This window comes from Scyliorhinus canicula, chromosome 14 (assembly GCF_902713615.1).
Source record: "Scyliorhinus canicula chromosome 14, sScyCan1.1, whole genome shotgun sequence".
NCBI classification, from domain to species: domain Eukaryota; kingdom Metazoa; phylum Chordata; class Chondrichthyes; order Carcharhiniformes; family Scyliorhinidae; genus Scyliorhinus; species Scyliorhinus canicula.
In genome coordinates, this window is record NC_052159.1 from 5,192,895 (window position 1) to 5,210,403 (window position 17,509).

At 51.0% G+C, this 17,509-nt stretch overlaps 1 protein-coding gene across 6 annotated transcripts; it reads left to right on the plus strand.

The window, feature by feature from the left end:
• Positions 1-2,247: 2,247 nt before the first annotated feature.
• Positions 2,248-14,090, plus strand: anapc15 (anaphase promoting complex subunit 15). 6 transcript variants are annotated; one of them, XM_038818290.1, is made up of 5 exons: positions 2,248-2,322; positions 3,166-3,286; positions 5,941-6,000; positions 8,400-8,540; positions 13,165-14,090. In XM_038818290.1, exons 2-5 carry the CDS (start codon positions 3,167-3,169, stop codon positions 13,210-13,212), a joined length of 369 nt encoding a protein of 122 aa, XP_038674218.1. In that variant the 5' UTR covers positions 2,248-2,322; position 3,166; the 3' UTR covers positions 13,213-14,090. The 6 variants fall into 6 exon arrangements, with proteins under 6 accessions (XP_038674218.1, XP_038674219.1, XP_038674220.1 ...); XM_038818291.1 differs by having other exon boundaries at positions 8,403-8,540; XM_038818292.1 differs by having other exon boundaries at positions 5,947-6,000.
• Positions 14,091-17,509: the final 3,419 nt, after the last annotated feature.

Sequence of the window (17,509 nt, forward strand, 5' to 3'; positions counted from 1 at the left end):
GGGGGATGAAGGTGGGTGAGGGGGAGGTGCAGGTGGGGGAGGGGTGAAGGTGGGTGAGGGGGTGAAGATGGGTGAGGGGGTGAAGGTGGGGGAGGGTGAAGATGGGTGAGGGGGTGAAGGTGGGTGAGGGGGGAGAAGGTGGGGAAGGGTGAAGGTGGGTGAGAGGGTGAGGGGGTGAAGGTGGGCAAGAGGGGGTGAAGGTAGGTGAGGGGGTGAAGGTGGGTGAGGGGGTGAAGGTGGGTGAGGGAGGTGAAGGTGGGGTGAGGGAGGTGAAGGTGGGTGAGGGGGGTGAAGGTGGGTGAGGGGGTGAAGGTGGGCGAGAGGGGGTGAAGGTAGGTGAGGGGGGTGAAGGTGGGTGAGGGGGTGAAGGTGGGTGAGGGGGGTGAAGGTGGGTGAGAGGGGGGTGAAGGTGGGTGAGGGGGGGTGAAGGTGGGTGAGAGGGGGTGAAGGTGGGTGAGAGGGGGTGAAAGTGGGTGAAGGGGGGTGAAGGTGGGTGAGGGGGTGAAGGTGGGTGAGAGGGGGTGAAGGGGGTAGGGGGGTGAAGGTGGGTGAGAGGGGGTGAAGGTGGGTGAGGGGGGTGAAGGTGGGAAGGGGGGTGAGGGGGTGAAGGTGGGGTGAGGGGGGTGAAGGTGGGTGAGGGGGAGGTGAAGGTGGGTGAGGGGGTGAAGGTGGGTGAGGGGGAGGTGAAGGTGGGTGAGGGGGAGGTGAAGGTGGGTGAGGGGGTGAAGGTGGGTGAGGGGGTGAAGGGGAGGTGAAGGTGGGTGAGGGGGGGTGAAGGTGGGTGAGAGGGGGTGAAGGTGGGGTGAGAGGGGGGTGAAGGTGGGTGAGGGGGTGAAGGTGGGTGAGGGGGTGAAGGTGGGTGAGGGGGTGAAGGTGGGTGAGGGGGGTGAAGGTGGGTGAGGGGGATGTGAAGGTGGGTGAGAGGGGGTGAAGGTGGGTGAGAGGGGGTGAAGGTGGGTGAGGGGGGAGGTGAAGGTGGGTGAGGGGGAGGTGAAGGTGGGTGAGGGGGGTGAAGGTGGGTGAGGGGGGTGAAGGTGGGTGAGAGGGGGTGAAGGTGGGTGAGAGGGGGGTGAAGGTGGGTGAGGGGGTGAAGGTGGGTGAGGGGGTGAAGGTGGGTGAGGGGGAGGTGAAGGTGGGTGAGGGGGAGGTGAAGGTGGGTGAGGGGGAGGTGAAGGTGGGGTGAGGGGGAGGTGAAGGTGGGTGGGGGGGTGAAGGTGGGTGAGAGGGGGTGAAGGTGGGTGAGAGGGGGTGAAGGTGGGTGAGAGGGGGTGAAGGTGGGTGAGGTGGGTGAGGGGGAGGTGAAGGTGGGTGAGGGGGAGGTGAAGGTGGGTGAGGGGGGTGAAGGTGGGTGAGGGGGAGGTGAAGGTGGGTGAGGGGGAGGTGAAGGTGGGTGAGGGGGTGAAGGTGGGTGAGGGGGAGGTGAAGGTGGGTGAGGGGGAGGTGAAGGTGGGTGAGGGGGTGAAGGTGGGTGAGGGGGGTGAAGGTGGGTGAGGGGGTGAAGGTGGGTGAGGGGGGTGAAGGTGGGTGAGGGGGGTGAAGGTGGTGAGAGGGGGGGTGAAGGTGGGTGAGGAGGGTGAAGGTGGGTGAGGGGGAGGTGAAGGTGGGTGAGGGGGGTGAAGGGTGGGTGAGGGGGAGGTGGACGGTGGGTGAGGGGGTGAAGGTGGGTGAGAGGGGTGAAGGTGGGGAGGGGGAGGTGAAGGTGGGTGCGGTGGGTGAGGGGGGGGAGGGGGGTGAAGGTGGGTGAGGGGGGTGAAGGTGGGTGAGAGGGGGTGAAGGTGGGTGAGAGGGGGTGAAGGTGGGTGAGAGGGGGTGAAGGTGGGTGAGGGGGGTGAAGGTGGGTGAGGGGGGTGAAGGTGGGTGAGAGGGGGTGAAGGTGGGTGAGGGGGAGGTGAAGGTGGGTGAGGGGGGTGAAGGTGGGTGAGGGGGGGTGAAGGTGGGTGAGGGGGGTGAAGGTGGGTGAGGGGGAGGTGAAGGTGGGTGAGAGGGGGTGAAGGTGGGTGAGGGGGGGTGAAGGTGGGTGAGAGGGGGTGTGGGGTTAGGGTGAACAGGGGGGTAGGGGGTGAGGGTGGGTCTGGGCGGGGGTCTGGGGGTCTGGGGCTGGGGGGTGGGGGGGGGGGGGGGGGGGGGGCTGGGGTGTGGGGGGGGGGGGGGGGGGCTGGGCCCATACCCGGTTTGGGGACCGCGGTTTCCGGCTCTGAGTTCAAATCCACCCGGACATCCGGGAGCGCCGCACACGGGGCACCGGAAGTGGAACTTTCCTGTCGCGCAGCAGCCGCCGGGGGAGGGATTTCAGCGGCGGACCGACTTCCGGCGGCCTCGCAGGTGGGCGGGAGAATCCGCGCGAGAGAGAAACAGACGGGGGTCCCCCAACCCCCCCTCATACCCCACCCTCCCCTCATACCCCAACCCCCCCTCCCCTCATACCCCAACCCCCCTTCCCCTCATACCCCCCTCATACCCCCCAACAGCTGCTGACTCCCCCCAGTGGCCATCGCCTCTCACTGCAGCCACAGCAAACCACGTGATGCAGCCTCTGCCCTGCTGTCCCAGACCCAATGGGCCAAATGGCCTCCTCCTGTGCTCCAGGCTGAGCCAGCCCCGCCATTCCCAACGCTAAGGATTGCAGGAACTGGAGGAGGCCATTCAGCCTGCCGAGCCGGTCCCTCCAGACTGTCCCCTCTCATACCCAGCTTGGCCCCCTATTTTTGAATACCCTGGGAGGTTATTATTCCTTTATCAGAGTTACAAAGCCAGAGCTCAGAGTGTGGACAGGAGCAAACCCCTAATCCAGCTCCTTGCCTGCTCCAAAAACCAATTCAAACTGAATCAAATTCATGGTCCCCATAAGAGAGACAACAAATCCGGACATTACACCTGATCTCACGCTCGATCTTGGCCAAAAGGCTGAGAAGAGATTGAATATCCTTGGTTAATAGAACATTGATCATTGGTGCTTGAGTAGCTGATGCTCTGACCTTACTGCCTGAATACTGGCTATTGGAATGAGCGAGCTGGGGTACATGACCCAGAGCCCTTGGGAGACAGGCATAAAAATGCACAAAGCTCACAGATCTGCAGCTCTACTTACTTTGCAAATAGATAGAGGTCTAGAAAAAGCTTGCCTTCTTCAGTTCCTAACTGAAGTTTTTTTTTCTGTTTTTTGAGGATGTCAACACTTTTCCCCTCACTCTTTCCCCGAGTGACGGAGTCATTATGGTTTAATCTGGATCGACCATGTGTGGATGAAAATGAACTTCAACAACAAGAGAACCAGCATCAGGCTTGGGTCAGTGTCAGTCTGTTCTTTCTATAATTCATTCCTGTGATGTTGGTGTCGCTGGTTAGACCAGTATCTGTTGTCCATCCAAAATTGCTGAGAGCCGGCAGTGGTGAGCTGCCGTCCATGTGTAGGTGGTACACACGGCTGCAGAACCAGTGGTGAAGGTGGTGGATGGGGATGTTAATCAAACAGGCTGGTTTGTCGAGCATTTTGAGCATTGCGGAAGCTGTACTCCTCCAGGCAAGTGGACAGTATTCTATCACACTTATTACGTGACAAAAGAAGGCCATTTAACCCATTGAGTCAACCCAGTCAGTCTCATTCCCCTCTCTGTGTTTGTAAGTCTGCAAGTTTTATTCCCCCTTAGCTGCCCATCCTATCTCCTTTTGAAATCATGCATCATCTCTGCTTCCAACCCTTCGTGATCAGGGTTAAAGTTTGGAAACATGGCAATATACAAAGGAGGAGGAAATTTGGAAATCTGCAAATAGCAGTTGATGCTTTATTAACTCTTAAATTTATATCTGAGATTGATGATTTGTTTTATCCAACAGATATTAAGGGATAATGGGGAAAATGTGGGCCTAGGGAGCTGTTTTACAAATCAGCCGTGATCTTCACTGAACAGTGGACCAGGCCCAAAGGCTCAGCAACCTCCTCCCTCTCCCATGTTCCCCCATCGGAGGCTGTGCCTTCAGTCCCCTGAGATCTGCCATGCCCTCCCGAAAGCTCTCTGCTGCTCCATATCTCTCTCGTCCTCTCAGACAGTCCTCCTGACTTGTGCCTTGTAGATTGTGGACAGGTCTTGGGGAGTCAGGAGGTGAGTTACTCGCGCAGGACTCCCTGCCTTTGACCTGCTCTTGTAGCCACAGTATATATATGACTGTTCCAGTTCCATTACTGGTCAATGGTAACTCTCCAGAATGTTGATGGTGGAGGATTCAACATTGTTTATCAAGAGAAGATGATTCGAGTTTCTCTTGTTGGAGGTGGCCATTGCCGACCGCTAGTTGTTGTCCAGGTTGTGTCCCTAGGTGTGGGGCGGAGGTGAGCAGAGCAGGAATGACCCCAAGTGTGAAGAGGCTGACTTTTAATCCTAAGAATGAAAGTTAAGGAGAGAATTGCCCCAATTATATAATATGAAATGAAACAGATACAGTGAATTCAAACATCACTTCACGCAAGTGAAGCTATTGGGGCAGAGAATGAAAATACACATTCATGACAAGTAAATTTGAAGGTTTTGCAAAAAATTAAATTATTCGCATTATTAATACTACTGACCGAAACATTGGTGTACAGTGCACATTATTTAAAAAAAAATAAATTTAGAGTACCCAATTCTTTTTTCTAGTTAAGGGGCAATTTAATGTGGCCAGTTAACCTACCCTGCACATCTTTGGGTTGTGGGGGTGAAACCCACGCAAACACAGGGAGAATGTACAAACTCCACACAGACAGTGACCCAGAGCCGGGATCGAACCTGGGACCTCGGCGCCGTGAGGCAGTAGGGCTAACCCATTGCGCCACCGTGCTACCCTACAGTGAACAATATTGAAGTTAGGGAATGATCTGTAACTTAAAAGAATTGACAACTGTTAGGAGAATAGTGTAGAACTTCAAAAGAACATAGAAGTTGGTGGAATTGGGTAGATAAGTGGCTAATGAAGTTCAATGCAGAGATATGTGAAGTGATTCATTTTGATAGGAAGAACAGTAAGAGACAATATAAAATAGTGAGTGTAATTCTAAAAGGGGGCGCTGGTGCCGGGGGACCTGGGTGTATCAATGAAAGTGGCAGGGCAGGTTGAGAGAGCAGATACAATATCCTCGCCTTCATTAATTATTATTCATTAATAGAGCATAGTGTATCAGAGCAAGGACATTATGTTGAACTTGGGCCTTCGCTGGAGCAGTCTGTCCAGTTCTGGGCACCACGCTCGAGGAAAGATGTGAAGACGTTGGAGAGGAAACAGAAAGGTTAATGAGATTAGTTGCAGGGATTAGGAACTTCAGTTCAGACAATACATTGGAGAAGTTGGGATTGTTTTCCTTGGAGAAGAGAAGGTTGAGAGGAGATTTGATGGAGGTATTTACAATCACAGGGGTAGGAACAGAGCGGTGAGGGAGAAACTGTTGTGGAAGGATCGCGAATGAGAGAGCGCCGGTTTCAAGTAATTGGTAAATGGAGTAAAATCGACATAAGAAAAAACGTTGTCATGCAGCAAGTGGCGAGAGTCTGGAATGCTGTGCCTGAGAGTGTGGTGGAAGCAGGTTCAATGGAAGCTTTCCAAAGGGAATTAGATTGTTATCCGCAAAGGAAGAATGTTCAGGGTTATGGGGAGAAGGTGGGAGAATGAGACTAATAGAGATGTTCTTTCAGAGATGGGCTGAATGGCCTCCTACACTGTAACAATTCTTGGATTTTGTCATTCGTTGTGCAAAGTATTTCTAACAATATGTGAGACTAAGATCCCACCCCCACCAACAATGGGATCTCCCCCCCCCCGGACCCTTACAGATGTCTGGGGAGCTCAGGATGTTGTTGTTAATGGGGCTGGGTGGGTGAGCTATATTTTTGTAATGAATATTCTCTGGGCTGCGAGATTATGATTGTGTCAGTTTTATTTCTCTCTATCTCTTTGCCTCCCTGCGCCCAGCTGCAGAGTATTGCTGAAAAGAACAATTCTCTAGTCCCAATTGGAAAGCCTGCCTCGGAGGTGAGTATCTGACTGCATCTCTGTAACAAGCAATGCCGTTTGATTTAATTTAATGCGGTCTTTTTGTGCAGTGAGGTTGGGGAAATTCTAACAATGGGAACAGCGACCCTAGGGAAAGGAATTGGTCGTTTTGGACTGATTTGAGGATTTCTTCCCTTCAAAGTGTTGAGAACTGTTGGAATTATTGAATATAATTCAACACCAGTTCATCGTACAATTGTTAGATTTTTAGATTGAAGTGAATGAAGCAATATGGGGAGCAGGCAGCAAAGTGGAGTTGAGGTCAGGTTCAGCCGTAATCTTCGCTGATCTGAGGAGCTGAATTAAAAACATTTAAAAAAAAAAAATTTTTTAAGAGTACCCAATTAATTTTTTTCCCAATTAAGGGGCAATTTAGCGTGGCCAATCCACCTATCCAGCACATCTTTGGGTTATGAGGGCAAAACCCACGCAAACACTGGGAGAATGTGCAAAGTCCACGCGGACAGTGACCCAGAGCCGGGGTCGAACCTGGGACCTTGGCGCCGTGAGGCAGCAGGGCTAACCTACTGCGCCACCGTGCTGCCCCTGAGGAGCTGAATGACCAGCTCCTGCTGCGTACATTTTAAAATGGGTTGTGTTGCATGTGGGAGGGAATCTTTTTAAATACTTTCAATGATGTGGGCATCGCTGGCTGGGCCGGCATTTGTTGCCCATCCCTAATTGTCCTCGAACTGTGTCTCGCTCGGCCATTTCAGAGTTAACCACATCGCTGTGGGTCTGGAGGCACATGTAGGCCAGACCAAGTAAGGACGGCAGATTTCCTTCCCTGAAGGACATTAATGAACCAGATGGGCTTTTACAATTGATAGTTTCATGGTCACCGTCACTGAGACTAGCTTTATATTCCAGATTCCAGGGGCAGCAGGGTAGCATGGGGGGCAGCAGGGTAGCATGGTGGTTAGCATAAATGCTTCACAGCTCCAGGGTCCCAGGTTCGATTCCCGGCTGGGTCACTGTCTGTGTGGAGTCTGCACGTCCTCCCCCTGTGTGCGTGGGTTTCCTCCGGGTGCTCCGGTTTCCTCCCACAGTCCAAAGATGTGCGGGTTAGGTGGATTGGCCATGCTAAATTGCCCGTAGTGTCCTAATAAAAATGTAAGGTTAGGGGGGGGGGGTTGTTGGGTTACGGGTATAGGGTGGATATGTGGGTTTGAGTAGGGTGATCATGGCTCGGCACAACATTGAGGGCCGAAGGGCCTGTTCTGTGCTGTACTGTTCTATGTTCTATGTTCTATTTATTAATTGAATTTAAATTCCACCAGTTGTCGTGTTGGGATTTGAACCCATGTCCCCAGAGCATTGGCTTGGAGCTTCTGGTTTACTAGTCCAATGACATTACCACCACCATGTCTGCTAAAAAAGAAAGCTTTTGGGCACATCCTCTTTTTGGCGGTGGTCTGTTACAGTTCAAACAGGGAATGCAAGTTGCTGTGAACATACACATTGTAGCCTGGAGTTGTGGATGGTGATGGTCGAGGCTCCAGCTTTCTTTCCTCCACGTGGCTGACCAGGAAGATCTCCCGCTCTTACCAGCTGCCCGTGGCGTGTGTGGTTGGAGGGACTTACAGGTTGATTACCTGTTTGGTCACATTATGAACGCACCTTCCTCGGCCATCACGTCCTGGACTGGGACATGAACCTTTGCGACTGAGTTTTTGGCTCAGAGGCAGGGACAGAACCACAAGACATGCCAGAGAGTTGCACTGAGTTCCAGCAATGGCATTAATCTAGCACGAATTGTCCCAACACACTTTGCTGTCTGTCTGTGGAGATTCAGTGGTAACTTTAATCAAAATGATTAAAGGAATGTATTGACTTTCTTGGGACTTTGGTGTCACTGGCTGGGCAGCATTCATTACCCATCCCTAATTACCCCTTGAGAAGGTGGTGGTGAGCTGCCTTCTTGAGCTGCTGCAGTCCATGTGGTGCAGGTACACCCACTGTGCTGTTAGGGAGAAGGTTCCAGAATTTTGACCCAGTGACAGTGAAGGAAAGGCCGATATATACTTCAGGAAGGTGTGAAGCTTGGAAGGGTACTCGTAAGTGACGGTGTTCACATGTATCTGCTGCCCTTAACCTACTGGGCGATAGAACTGAATATGTCAAGACTTGAAATTGCTAGATTTTTGTTGGAGAAGGTTGTTACAGAACCAAGATGGATAAATAGAGTTAAAATGCAGATCAGCTATTGAATGTGGAACAGGCTCGAGGGGATGAATGGCCTCTTCCTGTTCCTACATGAAGCGTTTTTGGGTATTTCAGAGAGTTAAGTCATGAGTATAAATCTTTAATATGTCGAGTGAAATGATGTGATGTAATCAACTCTCCTTTCATTAATGGTCTGTTGGGGTTGCTCACAGCAGAACTATGATGATGAGGAAGAGGAGGATGATGAAGATGACGAGGACAGCGAAGAGGACTCTGAGGAAGATGAGGACATGCAGGACATGGACGAGATGAATGATTACAATGAGTCGCCTGATGACGGAGAGATAAATGAGGTGAGTGTTGTGACGGTTGGGGATAATCGGAGCACAGTGGGGTGGGGTGCCATCTTTTCCGTGACAGAATCACTTGTACCTGCTGGCAGCTGCCCTTTGTACAAGTGAGTCAACTGATTAAATTGGGGAGGCAATGAGGTTGGTACAAACGTAAAAACAACCTAGCATTTTGGTGGCCGTTGCTTGTTAGGCCTGGATAACCTCAACCTTAAAACTCAGCCCAGGCTCCAGTTTTCCCAGTGGGACCTAAACGTGGTGCTCCCTGCGTATAACAATAAGGCACCAAGAGACCTCGTGCTTGATTTACATGGCGGCTACTGCTGCTGCTCGTAGCTACGCCTACCAGGAGAGGAGGCGGCACAGTGGTTAGCATTGTTGCCTCACAGAGCCAGGTACCCGGGATCAATTCCAACCTTGGGTCACTGTCTGTGTGGAGTTTGCACATTCTCCCCTTGTCTGCGTGTGTTTCCTCTTCTCCCTGTGTCTGCGTGGTTTTCCTCCAGGTGCTCCAGTTTCCTCCCACTTATCCAAAGATGGTGGATTGGCCTTGCTAAATTGCCCCTTAATGTCCAATGGTTAGGTGCAGCTGCGGGGATAGGGCGGGGGATTGGACCTAGTTAGGTTGCTCTTCCCTAGGGTCGGTGCAGACTCGATGGGCTGATTGGCCTCCTTCTGCACTGTTGGGATTCTATCTGCTGTGGTGTTCTGTCACGCTCGCCTGTCTTTGGCCATCCCTACGCGTCCACTGTAGCCCATCTGAAACCGCTCTGTGACATCCGGGTCGACCCCTGGCTCTGCCGACATCCCCATTGCCTCCAGGAGAGATCCCTGCAGCTCCAGCTCCCAATGATCAAAATCTGACATCTTCTTTTCTGGAGCTCACTTTGTTCTTGCAATTTCAAAAAAGTCTTCATCAGTCTGGTGGCCCATACACGGAATTTTTAGCATGCGTCTTAACTTCCACATTTTCAAAGGCCTCTATTTCCTTCCACAAATCTTTAAGTACTGTCCGGATTTCGGAGACAGACGGAAGACTAGAGCATCTTTATGAGGATTTTTCTTGTTCCCTTGTTACGAGCTTCAGTTTTCTTGGTGCTAACATGTCTTTCAGCTTCACACAATCCCTCCAGGTCAACTTCATCCTTCTAACTTTGGCGTCGCACCTACCATTTACTGTCACCATTTGTCCAAAATAAACAAACTTATTCACTTGAATCAGTCATTCACAGTTGGGTTGGACGTCTGTCGAGCTTTCTGAAGGTGCAACATGACGGATCCTCGAGAGACCCTCTCTCTGTCCAGTCACAAGATATAATTGTCGTTGGTGATGCTGTCTTTTTGTACCATCTATAGCTGCCCTGAGAAGGCCCTCGACCCCTTCTAATACTGTGGGTAGTGATTCTGATCCACGGAACCATCACCTCTGAGGGAACTTAACAATCAGCTACATTGGTGTGGGGCTGGAGAATGGGTACGGTGCTAGCTACCCTTCCCGAAAGGACATCAGTGAACCAGATTGCATTCTGTCAACTTCATCGTCACTTTCGCAGCTTTTTATTTCCAGATCGCTTTAATCTAAGTTTCAATTATCTAACCGTCATTTGAACTCGGTCTCTGTGGATTATTAGTTCAGTAGCAGAAAGGGCAGCACGGTGGCGCAGTGGGTTAGCTCTGCTGTCTCATGGTGCCGAGGTCCCAGGTTCGATCCCGGCTCTGGGTCACAGTCCGTGAAAAGTTCAGTAACAGAATTGGTATTTTACAGTATTGTTTACGGCAGAATCAAGTCCAGTTTCTACCTCTCCTATTCAGCATGGTCCCCAAGTGGTCAGATAAATGTTAACTCTGATCAGTTGGTCGTGTTCGCAAAGGGGATAGCATCACCACGGCAGTATTTGGAGGTGTGAGGCAGTGAGTGAGCAATCCATTGGGCTCAGTACAACAGTATATGTATATATATATATATATATAATATGTATCCAGAATCTTTAGTGTAGTGGAATGCTCCAAGGTGCTTCACAGGGAATTATAAAACAAAGTGTGGCACCGAACCACATAAAGATATTCAGTCAGTTGACCAAAACCTTAGTCAAAGAGATTGGTGTTAGGAAGCGTCTTAAAGGAGGAAAGAGAGGTGGGGTGGTTTGGGGAAAGGGAGGGAGAGTCGGGAGGGGATCGGGGAGGGGGGGGCAGAGACGGGAGGGGATCGGGGAGAGGGAGGCAGGGACGGGAGGGGTTTGGGGAGAGGGGGAGAGACGGGAGGGGATCGGGGAAAGGGAGGGAGAGACGGGAGGGGTTTGGGGAGCGAGGGGGAGAGCCGGGAGAGGTTTGGGAGAGGGAGGAGATCGGGGAGAGGGAGGCGGGGAGGGTTTGGGGAGAGACGGCAGGGGTTTGGGAAAGAGGGGGAGAGACGGGAGGGGTTTGGGGAGAGAGGGGGAGAGACGGGAGGGGTTTGGGAGAGGGGAGGGGATCGGGGAGAGGGAGGCAGGGAGGGGAGGGGATTGGGGAGAGACGGGAGGGGTTTGGGAGAGGGAGGGGGTCGAGGAGAGGGAGGGAGGGGAGGGGTTTGGGGAGAGACAGGAGGGGATCGGGGAAAGGGTGGGAGAGACGGGAGGGGTTTGAGGAGAGAGGCAGGAAGGACTTGGGGAGGGGAGGGAGAGATGGAAGGGCTTTGTGGAGAGAGGCAGGAGGGTTTGGGTAGGAGACGTTTAGGGAGGGGTTTGGAGGAGAGGTGGGAGGGGATTGGGGAGTGGTGGGAGGAGTTTGGGGAGAGTTGGGAGGCGGGAGGGGTTTGGGGAGGGGTTTCGGGGAGTGATGGGAGGGGTTTGCGAGACGAGGTGGGAGGTTTGGGGCGAGAGGTGGGAGGGGACGCGGGAGGGGCTTGGGGACTGGTTTAGGGAGGCGGGTGGGGTTTGGGGACTGGTTTAGGCAGGCGGGTGGGGTTTGGGGACAGGTTTAGGCAGGCGGGTGGGGTTTGGGGACAGGTTTAGGGAGGCGGGTGTGGTTTGGGGACTGGTTTACGGAGGAAATTCCAGAGGTTGAGGTTCAGGCAGCTGAAGGCCCGGTCGGTAATGGTGGAGCGATTAGAATTGGTCTCACACCGGGCGGCACGGTGGCGCAGTGGGTTAGCCCTGCTGCCTCACGGCACCGAGGTCCCAGGTTCGATCCCGGCTCTGGGTCACTGTCCGTGTGGAGTTTGCACATTCTCCCCGTGTTTGCGTGGGTTTCACCCCCACAACCCAAAGATGTGCAGGGTAGGTGGATTGGCCACGCTAAATTGTCCCTTAATTGGAAAACATTGATTGGGTACTCTAAATTTATTTTTAAAATAAATTTAAAAATTGTCCTCGCACAATAGCCCAAATTGGAGGAGTGCAGAGATGAGGGGGGAGGTTTGTTGTATGGTTGGAGGGATTTGAAAACAAGGATGAGAATTTTAAATTCAGGATGTGGCTGGACTGGGAGCCAGTGTAGGTCAGTGAGCAGAGGGGTGGGAGCAGAGTGGGACTCGGTGTGAGCTAAAACATGGACACGGGCTATTAACCTCCTGAACACCTTGTTCTCTGGATAAAAATGTGCAACAGGATGGATGGGTGATCAAGGCCATCGTTTGGATGGTTTTGGCACCGATGCAGGTGGATAGCATTAAGATCCAGATCAACTGTGATCTGATTGAATAACTGAAGAAAAACTCTCCGGAGGATGAATGATCTTCTGTTCCATGTAGACATGTTTTGAGAGTCAATGTTAATGTGAGAGTTTCTGTGTTGAACGTTTAATTGTGATCTGGAGATGCGGCGTTGGACTGGGGTGGGCACAGTAAGAGGTCTTAGAGCACCAGGTTAAAGTCCAACAGGTTTGTTTCGAATCACGAGCTTTCATCACTAGTAGGGATAATCCTACCAACTGTCCTGGCTTGAGACACCTCTTTATCCTGGGATTATCCCTCTCTCCAGTTGCTCCACCTGGACCTGTAAAGACTTAATTACCTACAAAGACTCACATTCAAAGTATTGTAATGCATCTTTGACTTTGTCTATATATATATATATGTTTCTGGAACCCACTTCTTCATTCATCTGAGGAAGGAGCAGTGCTCCGAAAGCTAGTGATTTGAAACAAACCTGTTGGACTTTAACCTGGTGTTGTCAGACTTCTTACTGAACCTTTAATTGATTGAGTGGAATTGAAATTACCACTTCAAAATGGGATTTGCAGTGCAGTCAAACTTGTCATTATTTGTTCATGGATGTGGGTTAGCCCAGCATTTATTCCCCATCCCTAATTGCCCTTCAGAAGGTGGTGAGCTGCCGCCTTGAACCGCTGTAATCCCTGAGGTGTAGGTACACCCACCGTGCCGTAAGGGAGGGAGTTCCAGGATTTTGATCCAGTGACAGTGAAGGAACAGTGACCTATTTCCAAGTCAGGTTGGTGAGTGACTTGGAGGGGAACCTCCTGGTTGTGGGGTTCCCAGGTATCTACTGCTCCTGTCCTTCTAGATGGTAGTGGTCGTGGGTTTGGAAGGTGCTGTTGGAGTCAGGCTTGGAGAGTTGCTAAAGTGCAGAGTGTTGTTATATTTTTATTTTTGGGTATGACAATAATTCCCTAAATCTCTTCTTCCCTGCAGATCGACATGGAGGGTGCAGAGCAGGATCAAGACCAGTGGATGATCTAACGGGCCGAGGACTCTTTTTACTCTTCAGATCTCGGGATGGTGTTGAATTTTACTCTCTGCCATTGAACGTGGGGGGGAAGACACACTTGTAGCAAACAATGTGCCTGACTCTGAAGCCCCCACCCCCCGTCCTGCCCCAACACCACACACACCAGCTTCCTCTGTGTGCACAATGATTGAAATATGAACTCCTAATGGGCGACAAACTCTCTTTTACACTGGAACAGGAGGAAGCCGCGTAGGACTGCTACACTATTCAATGAGATCATGGTGGATCTGCATCTACAAGCATTGGTTCAATAATCCTCAAAATCCTGACCCGGTGTTTTGAGATTTCCAATTGAGCCACAAATTCTGCTCTACGCCAGTGTTGGCAAAGCAGCATTGCCTTTGTTCAGTCTGTGCAGTGGGGTGTCCTGTCTTAATGTTCGTAGATTTGAGGGGAAGTTTGAGTCAGTGCCTATTGAGTTCGGTGGTGCGTTTCCCATCTCGGCTTTGCGGTCAGGGGAGGGGCCAAGCATGCACTATGCAGGATGTAGAACTTATGGGCCATTCGGCCCAACTGGACCATGCTGGTCCACAAGGGCCTCTTCCCATTCCCTCTTCATCCTACCCTATCAGAATGGCCTTCTATTCCTTTCTCTCCACTGAGCTTCTCGAGCTTCCCTTAAATGCATCTCTGATCTTCCCCTCAACCACCCCATGTCTTGGCGAGTTTCACATTCTCAACTGGGGAAAAGATTCTCCTTTGAGTCAAATGTGAGCCCTGAACTGAGCCCCTCACACCACTTTACAGTATTTTATTGTCTACCTCGCCTGTGCTGTTCACTGGGAAGATTTCTGACAAACTACAATAAAATGTTTTTTTTAAAGGTCTAGTCCAGTATTGCCTCGGTGTGTTTATTTGATATTTATTTATATAACTTGGTGATATCAATCACTCCCAGGGCACGGATTAGATACAGAGTGGGCGGCACGGTAGCACTGTGGTTAGCACAGTTGCTTCACAGCTCCAGGGACCCGGGTTCGATTCCCGGCTTGGGTCACTGTCTGTGCGGAGTCTGCACATTCTCCCCGTGTCCACATGGGTTTCCTCCGGGTGCTCCGGTTTCCTCCCACAAGTCCCAAAAGACGTGCAGGTTAGGTGAATTGGACATTCTGAATTCTCCCTCTGTGTACTGGAACAGGCGCCGGAATGTGGCGACTAGGGGCTTTTCACAGTAACTTCACTGCAGTGTTAATGTAAGCCTACTTGTGACAAAGATTATTAAAAAAGCAAAATATTTTTCAAAGTGTGTGAAACTTGTTTTGTGTCAATGTGCAAAGAGACCTGAGTGTGCTTGTAAAAGGAACGCAGAAGGTTTGTATGCAGGAACAGTAAGCAATTAAGAAAACAAAGGGCATGTTGGTCTTTATTGGAAGGGGATTGAAGCACAGGAATAAATAGATTTTGCTGTGATTGTCCAGGCTTTTGGTGAGACCACAACTGGAAAACCGTGTGGAGTTTTGGGGCAGGATTCTCTGTTCTGGGATCGGCAATCCTGAATGGGTGGAGAATCCCACATTGGGCCAAAACAGGATTGGCGCTGTGCGGCAGCTGTGTTCCCAGTGTCCGCTCGCTCCCCATTGGCAATAGCGGGCAAAATACCTCCTTTCCATTGATCCAAATGCAATTAGTGAGCTGCAACCACAACCCCTCCCCCAGTTATGTTCCAACCCCCATAGCGGGAACTCCACCGGGTATGCTATGATGTAAGTATTGCCAAACGCAGTCCTAGCTCGATGGACCCAGAGGGGTGATCAAAGGGGTCAGCCTATTGCTCACATTCCTCTCTGCCACTGGCAGGTTGCAGCGGAAGGGTCCTGGGGGCTGGATGGGCTCAGGCTGTGGGTAAGGGGTTGACCCCGGGACTCCGCCTGGACGGATGTCCCGTGTCTGGACTGCCCCTTTCATCCCTGGGCAACCTGAAGGTCACTCTTGGCATGTTGATCTCAGGCAGCCCTCTGTTGTTTAAACATTGAGGTGGCTGTATCACTCTGAACTGCTCTGCCTGGCAGCTGAGTAGACCAGACAGTTCAGTGAAGAATCAAGTTAGGATCACTTTCCCTTTCCTCACATCTATCCTCAGCCCTTTACTTCTGAAACTGCTGCTTTTTGAACTGTCAGAGCTTTCCTAGAAAGCCCACAACACTTGAAAAGGCTCAAAGTCTCCTGAGATCCCTTAAAATGCGAAGCACTCATTTAATTTCACTGTGCAATATCATTAACTTGCCTTTGAATGACAGCTTAATGGTTTAAACAACACTGCCAGGAGGTTTGTTTATTTATCTTTCCCTTCACACTTGACTGCATCTGAAGTATCCTCCATTGATCCTAATTGCAATGTTTATAAACATTCTTGTTATGATTGACAGCTGCTGACCACTTCAACAATGCTAAGTGGTTTGGCAGAAACATTTAGCATTGTTGCGAAGTGGCTGAAAAGGGTGCGGTGGCTGAAGGTTGTGGGAGGGGTTTGAGGGGGATCGGTGGTGAGGAGGAGAATGCCCCTCCTTGATGAAGGGTTGGTGGTACTCCTCTTGTCAGCAGGAGGTTGACATTTCCATTTTGGGAGGATAGATTGAGTAAGTGGGCAGATGGAGTATAATGTGGGAAAATGTGAAGTTCATTTTGACAGGAAGAATAAAAGAAAACAGTATTACTTAAATGGAGAATAACTGCAGAATTCCGAGGTGCAGAGGGATCTGGGTGTTCTAGTGCATGAGTCAGAAAAGATTATGCAGCAAGAGCAAATAATTAAGATGACTAATGGAATGCTATTCTTTAATGAGAGGTGTTGAACATAAAAGTAAGAATGTTGTGCTTCAGTTATTCTGGGTACTGGGGAGACCCCATCACAAAAACTATGTGCAGTTTTGGTCTCCTAATTTAACTAAGGGTATAAATGAGTTGGAGGCAGGTCGGGGAGGGGGCTACTAGATTAATCCCTGGAATGAGCGGGTTGTCTGATGAGGAAAGGTCATCAGACCAGACTGGCTTCCACTGCAGTTTAGACGAGTGAGGGATGACTTGATTGAAGTTTATAAGATCCTGAATGGGTTCGGCAAGGTGGGCAGGGGAAGGATGATTCTGGGACCCAGGGGCACCTGTTGTAAAATTAAAGGTCACCCTTTTCGGACAGGGATGAGGAGAACCCATTTTCTCTTGTCGGGTTGTGCGACTTCGGAACTTTCTGCCTCGGAAGGTGATGGAGGCGGAGTCGCTGGATATTTTTTAAGGCTGAGGTGGATAGATTCTTTTTGGGCAAGAGAATCAAAGGTTATCGGGGGTAGATGGGAATGTGGAACTGGAAACACAAACAGATCAACCGTGATCTTATTAAATGTTGGAGCAGTCTCGAGGGGCCGAATGGCCTCCCCCTTGCTCCTATTTTACAGCTTCAATTGAGATTCCGTTCTCCTAGATTCTTGAGTCTCAAGCACCACCTCACAAACACAGTTTCAGCTGTTTCACCGCACCATGCAGAATGCGACAACGAATCGTCGATCGCGACAAAGGAATGGGACTTTGCCCCAGCAGCCCTTGACACGGGGCCTCCGATTTTCAGCTTCCCCCTTCACTTGGAATCTGCTCCCTGCCGCCCTTTTCCCATTTGGAACCTGTTTCCTTGCTCCCTGCTTTATAACTGGACTGAACTGGGGCTTGTCTCTGTCCCTGTCCCTTCCATGGGAATCATCTTTTTGGGATCTCAGCCGTAGCCTTGTACTGATCAAGACCTTGTTTCAAATATTAACCTGTGGATTTCTTTAAAAGATGGAAGGCGGGATTCTCCGTTTGAGAGATTAAGTGCTGACGCCGGGATCGGTGTTCCAGGACAGCAAAATTGGCGCCGTTCCCAGATCAATTCATCGACTGTTAATGGGTTCCAAATAAAAGCCGGATTCGGGATTGACACTTGAGAGGCCGACAAGCTGCAACTGCACATCAGCACTCAGCTCCCCACACACACTCATCCCAGCCAACAAGATGGCACAAAGGAGGGTGGCACCAAGCTTCACTGACGTGGAACCTGAGGAAGGAGCTGCGATCCGAAAGCTAGTGATTCCAAATAAACCTGTTGGATTTTAACTATGACTGAGAACATTAGAATTAGAACAGCACAGGCCCTTCGGCCCTCGATGTTGTGCCGAGCAATGATCACCCTACTTAAACCCACGTAACCCGTATACCCGTAACCCAACAATCCCCCCATTAACCTTACACTACGGGCAATTTAGCATAGCCAATCCACCTAAC

Excerpts from the sequence above, each read along its gene's own strand:
- anapc15 (XM_038818290.1), top strand. The coding sequence starts at position 3,167 with ATGTCAACACTTTTCCCCTCACTCTTTCCCCGAGTGACGGAGTCATTA. Across the intron at positions 3,287-5,940 it reads AGAACCAGCATCAGGCTTGG|CTGCAGAGTATTGCTGAAAA; the intron begins GTCAGTGTCAGT and ends CCCTGCGCCCAG. Across the intron at positions 8,541-13,164 it reads ATGACGGAGAGATAAATGAG|ATCGACATGGAGGGTGCAGA; the intron begins GTGAGTGTTGTG and ends TCTTCCCTGCAG.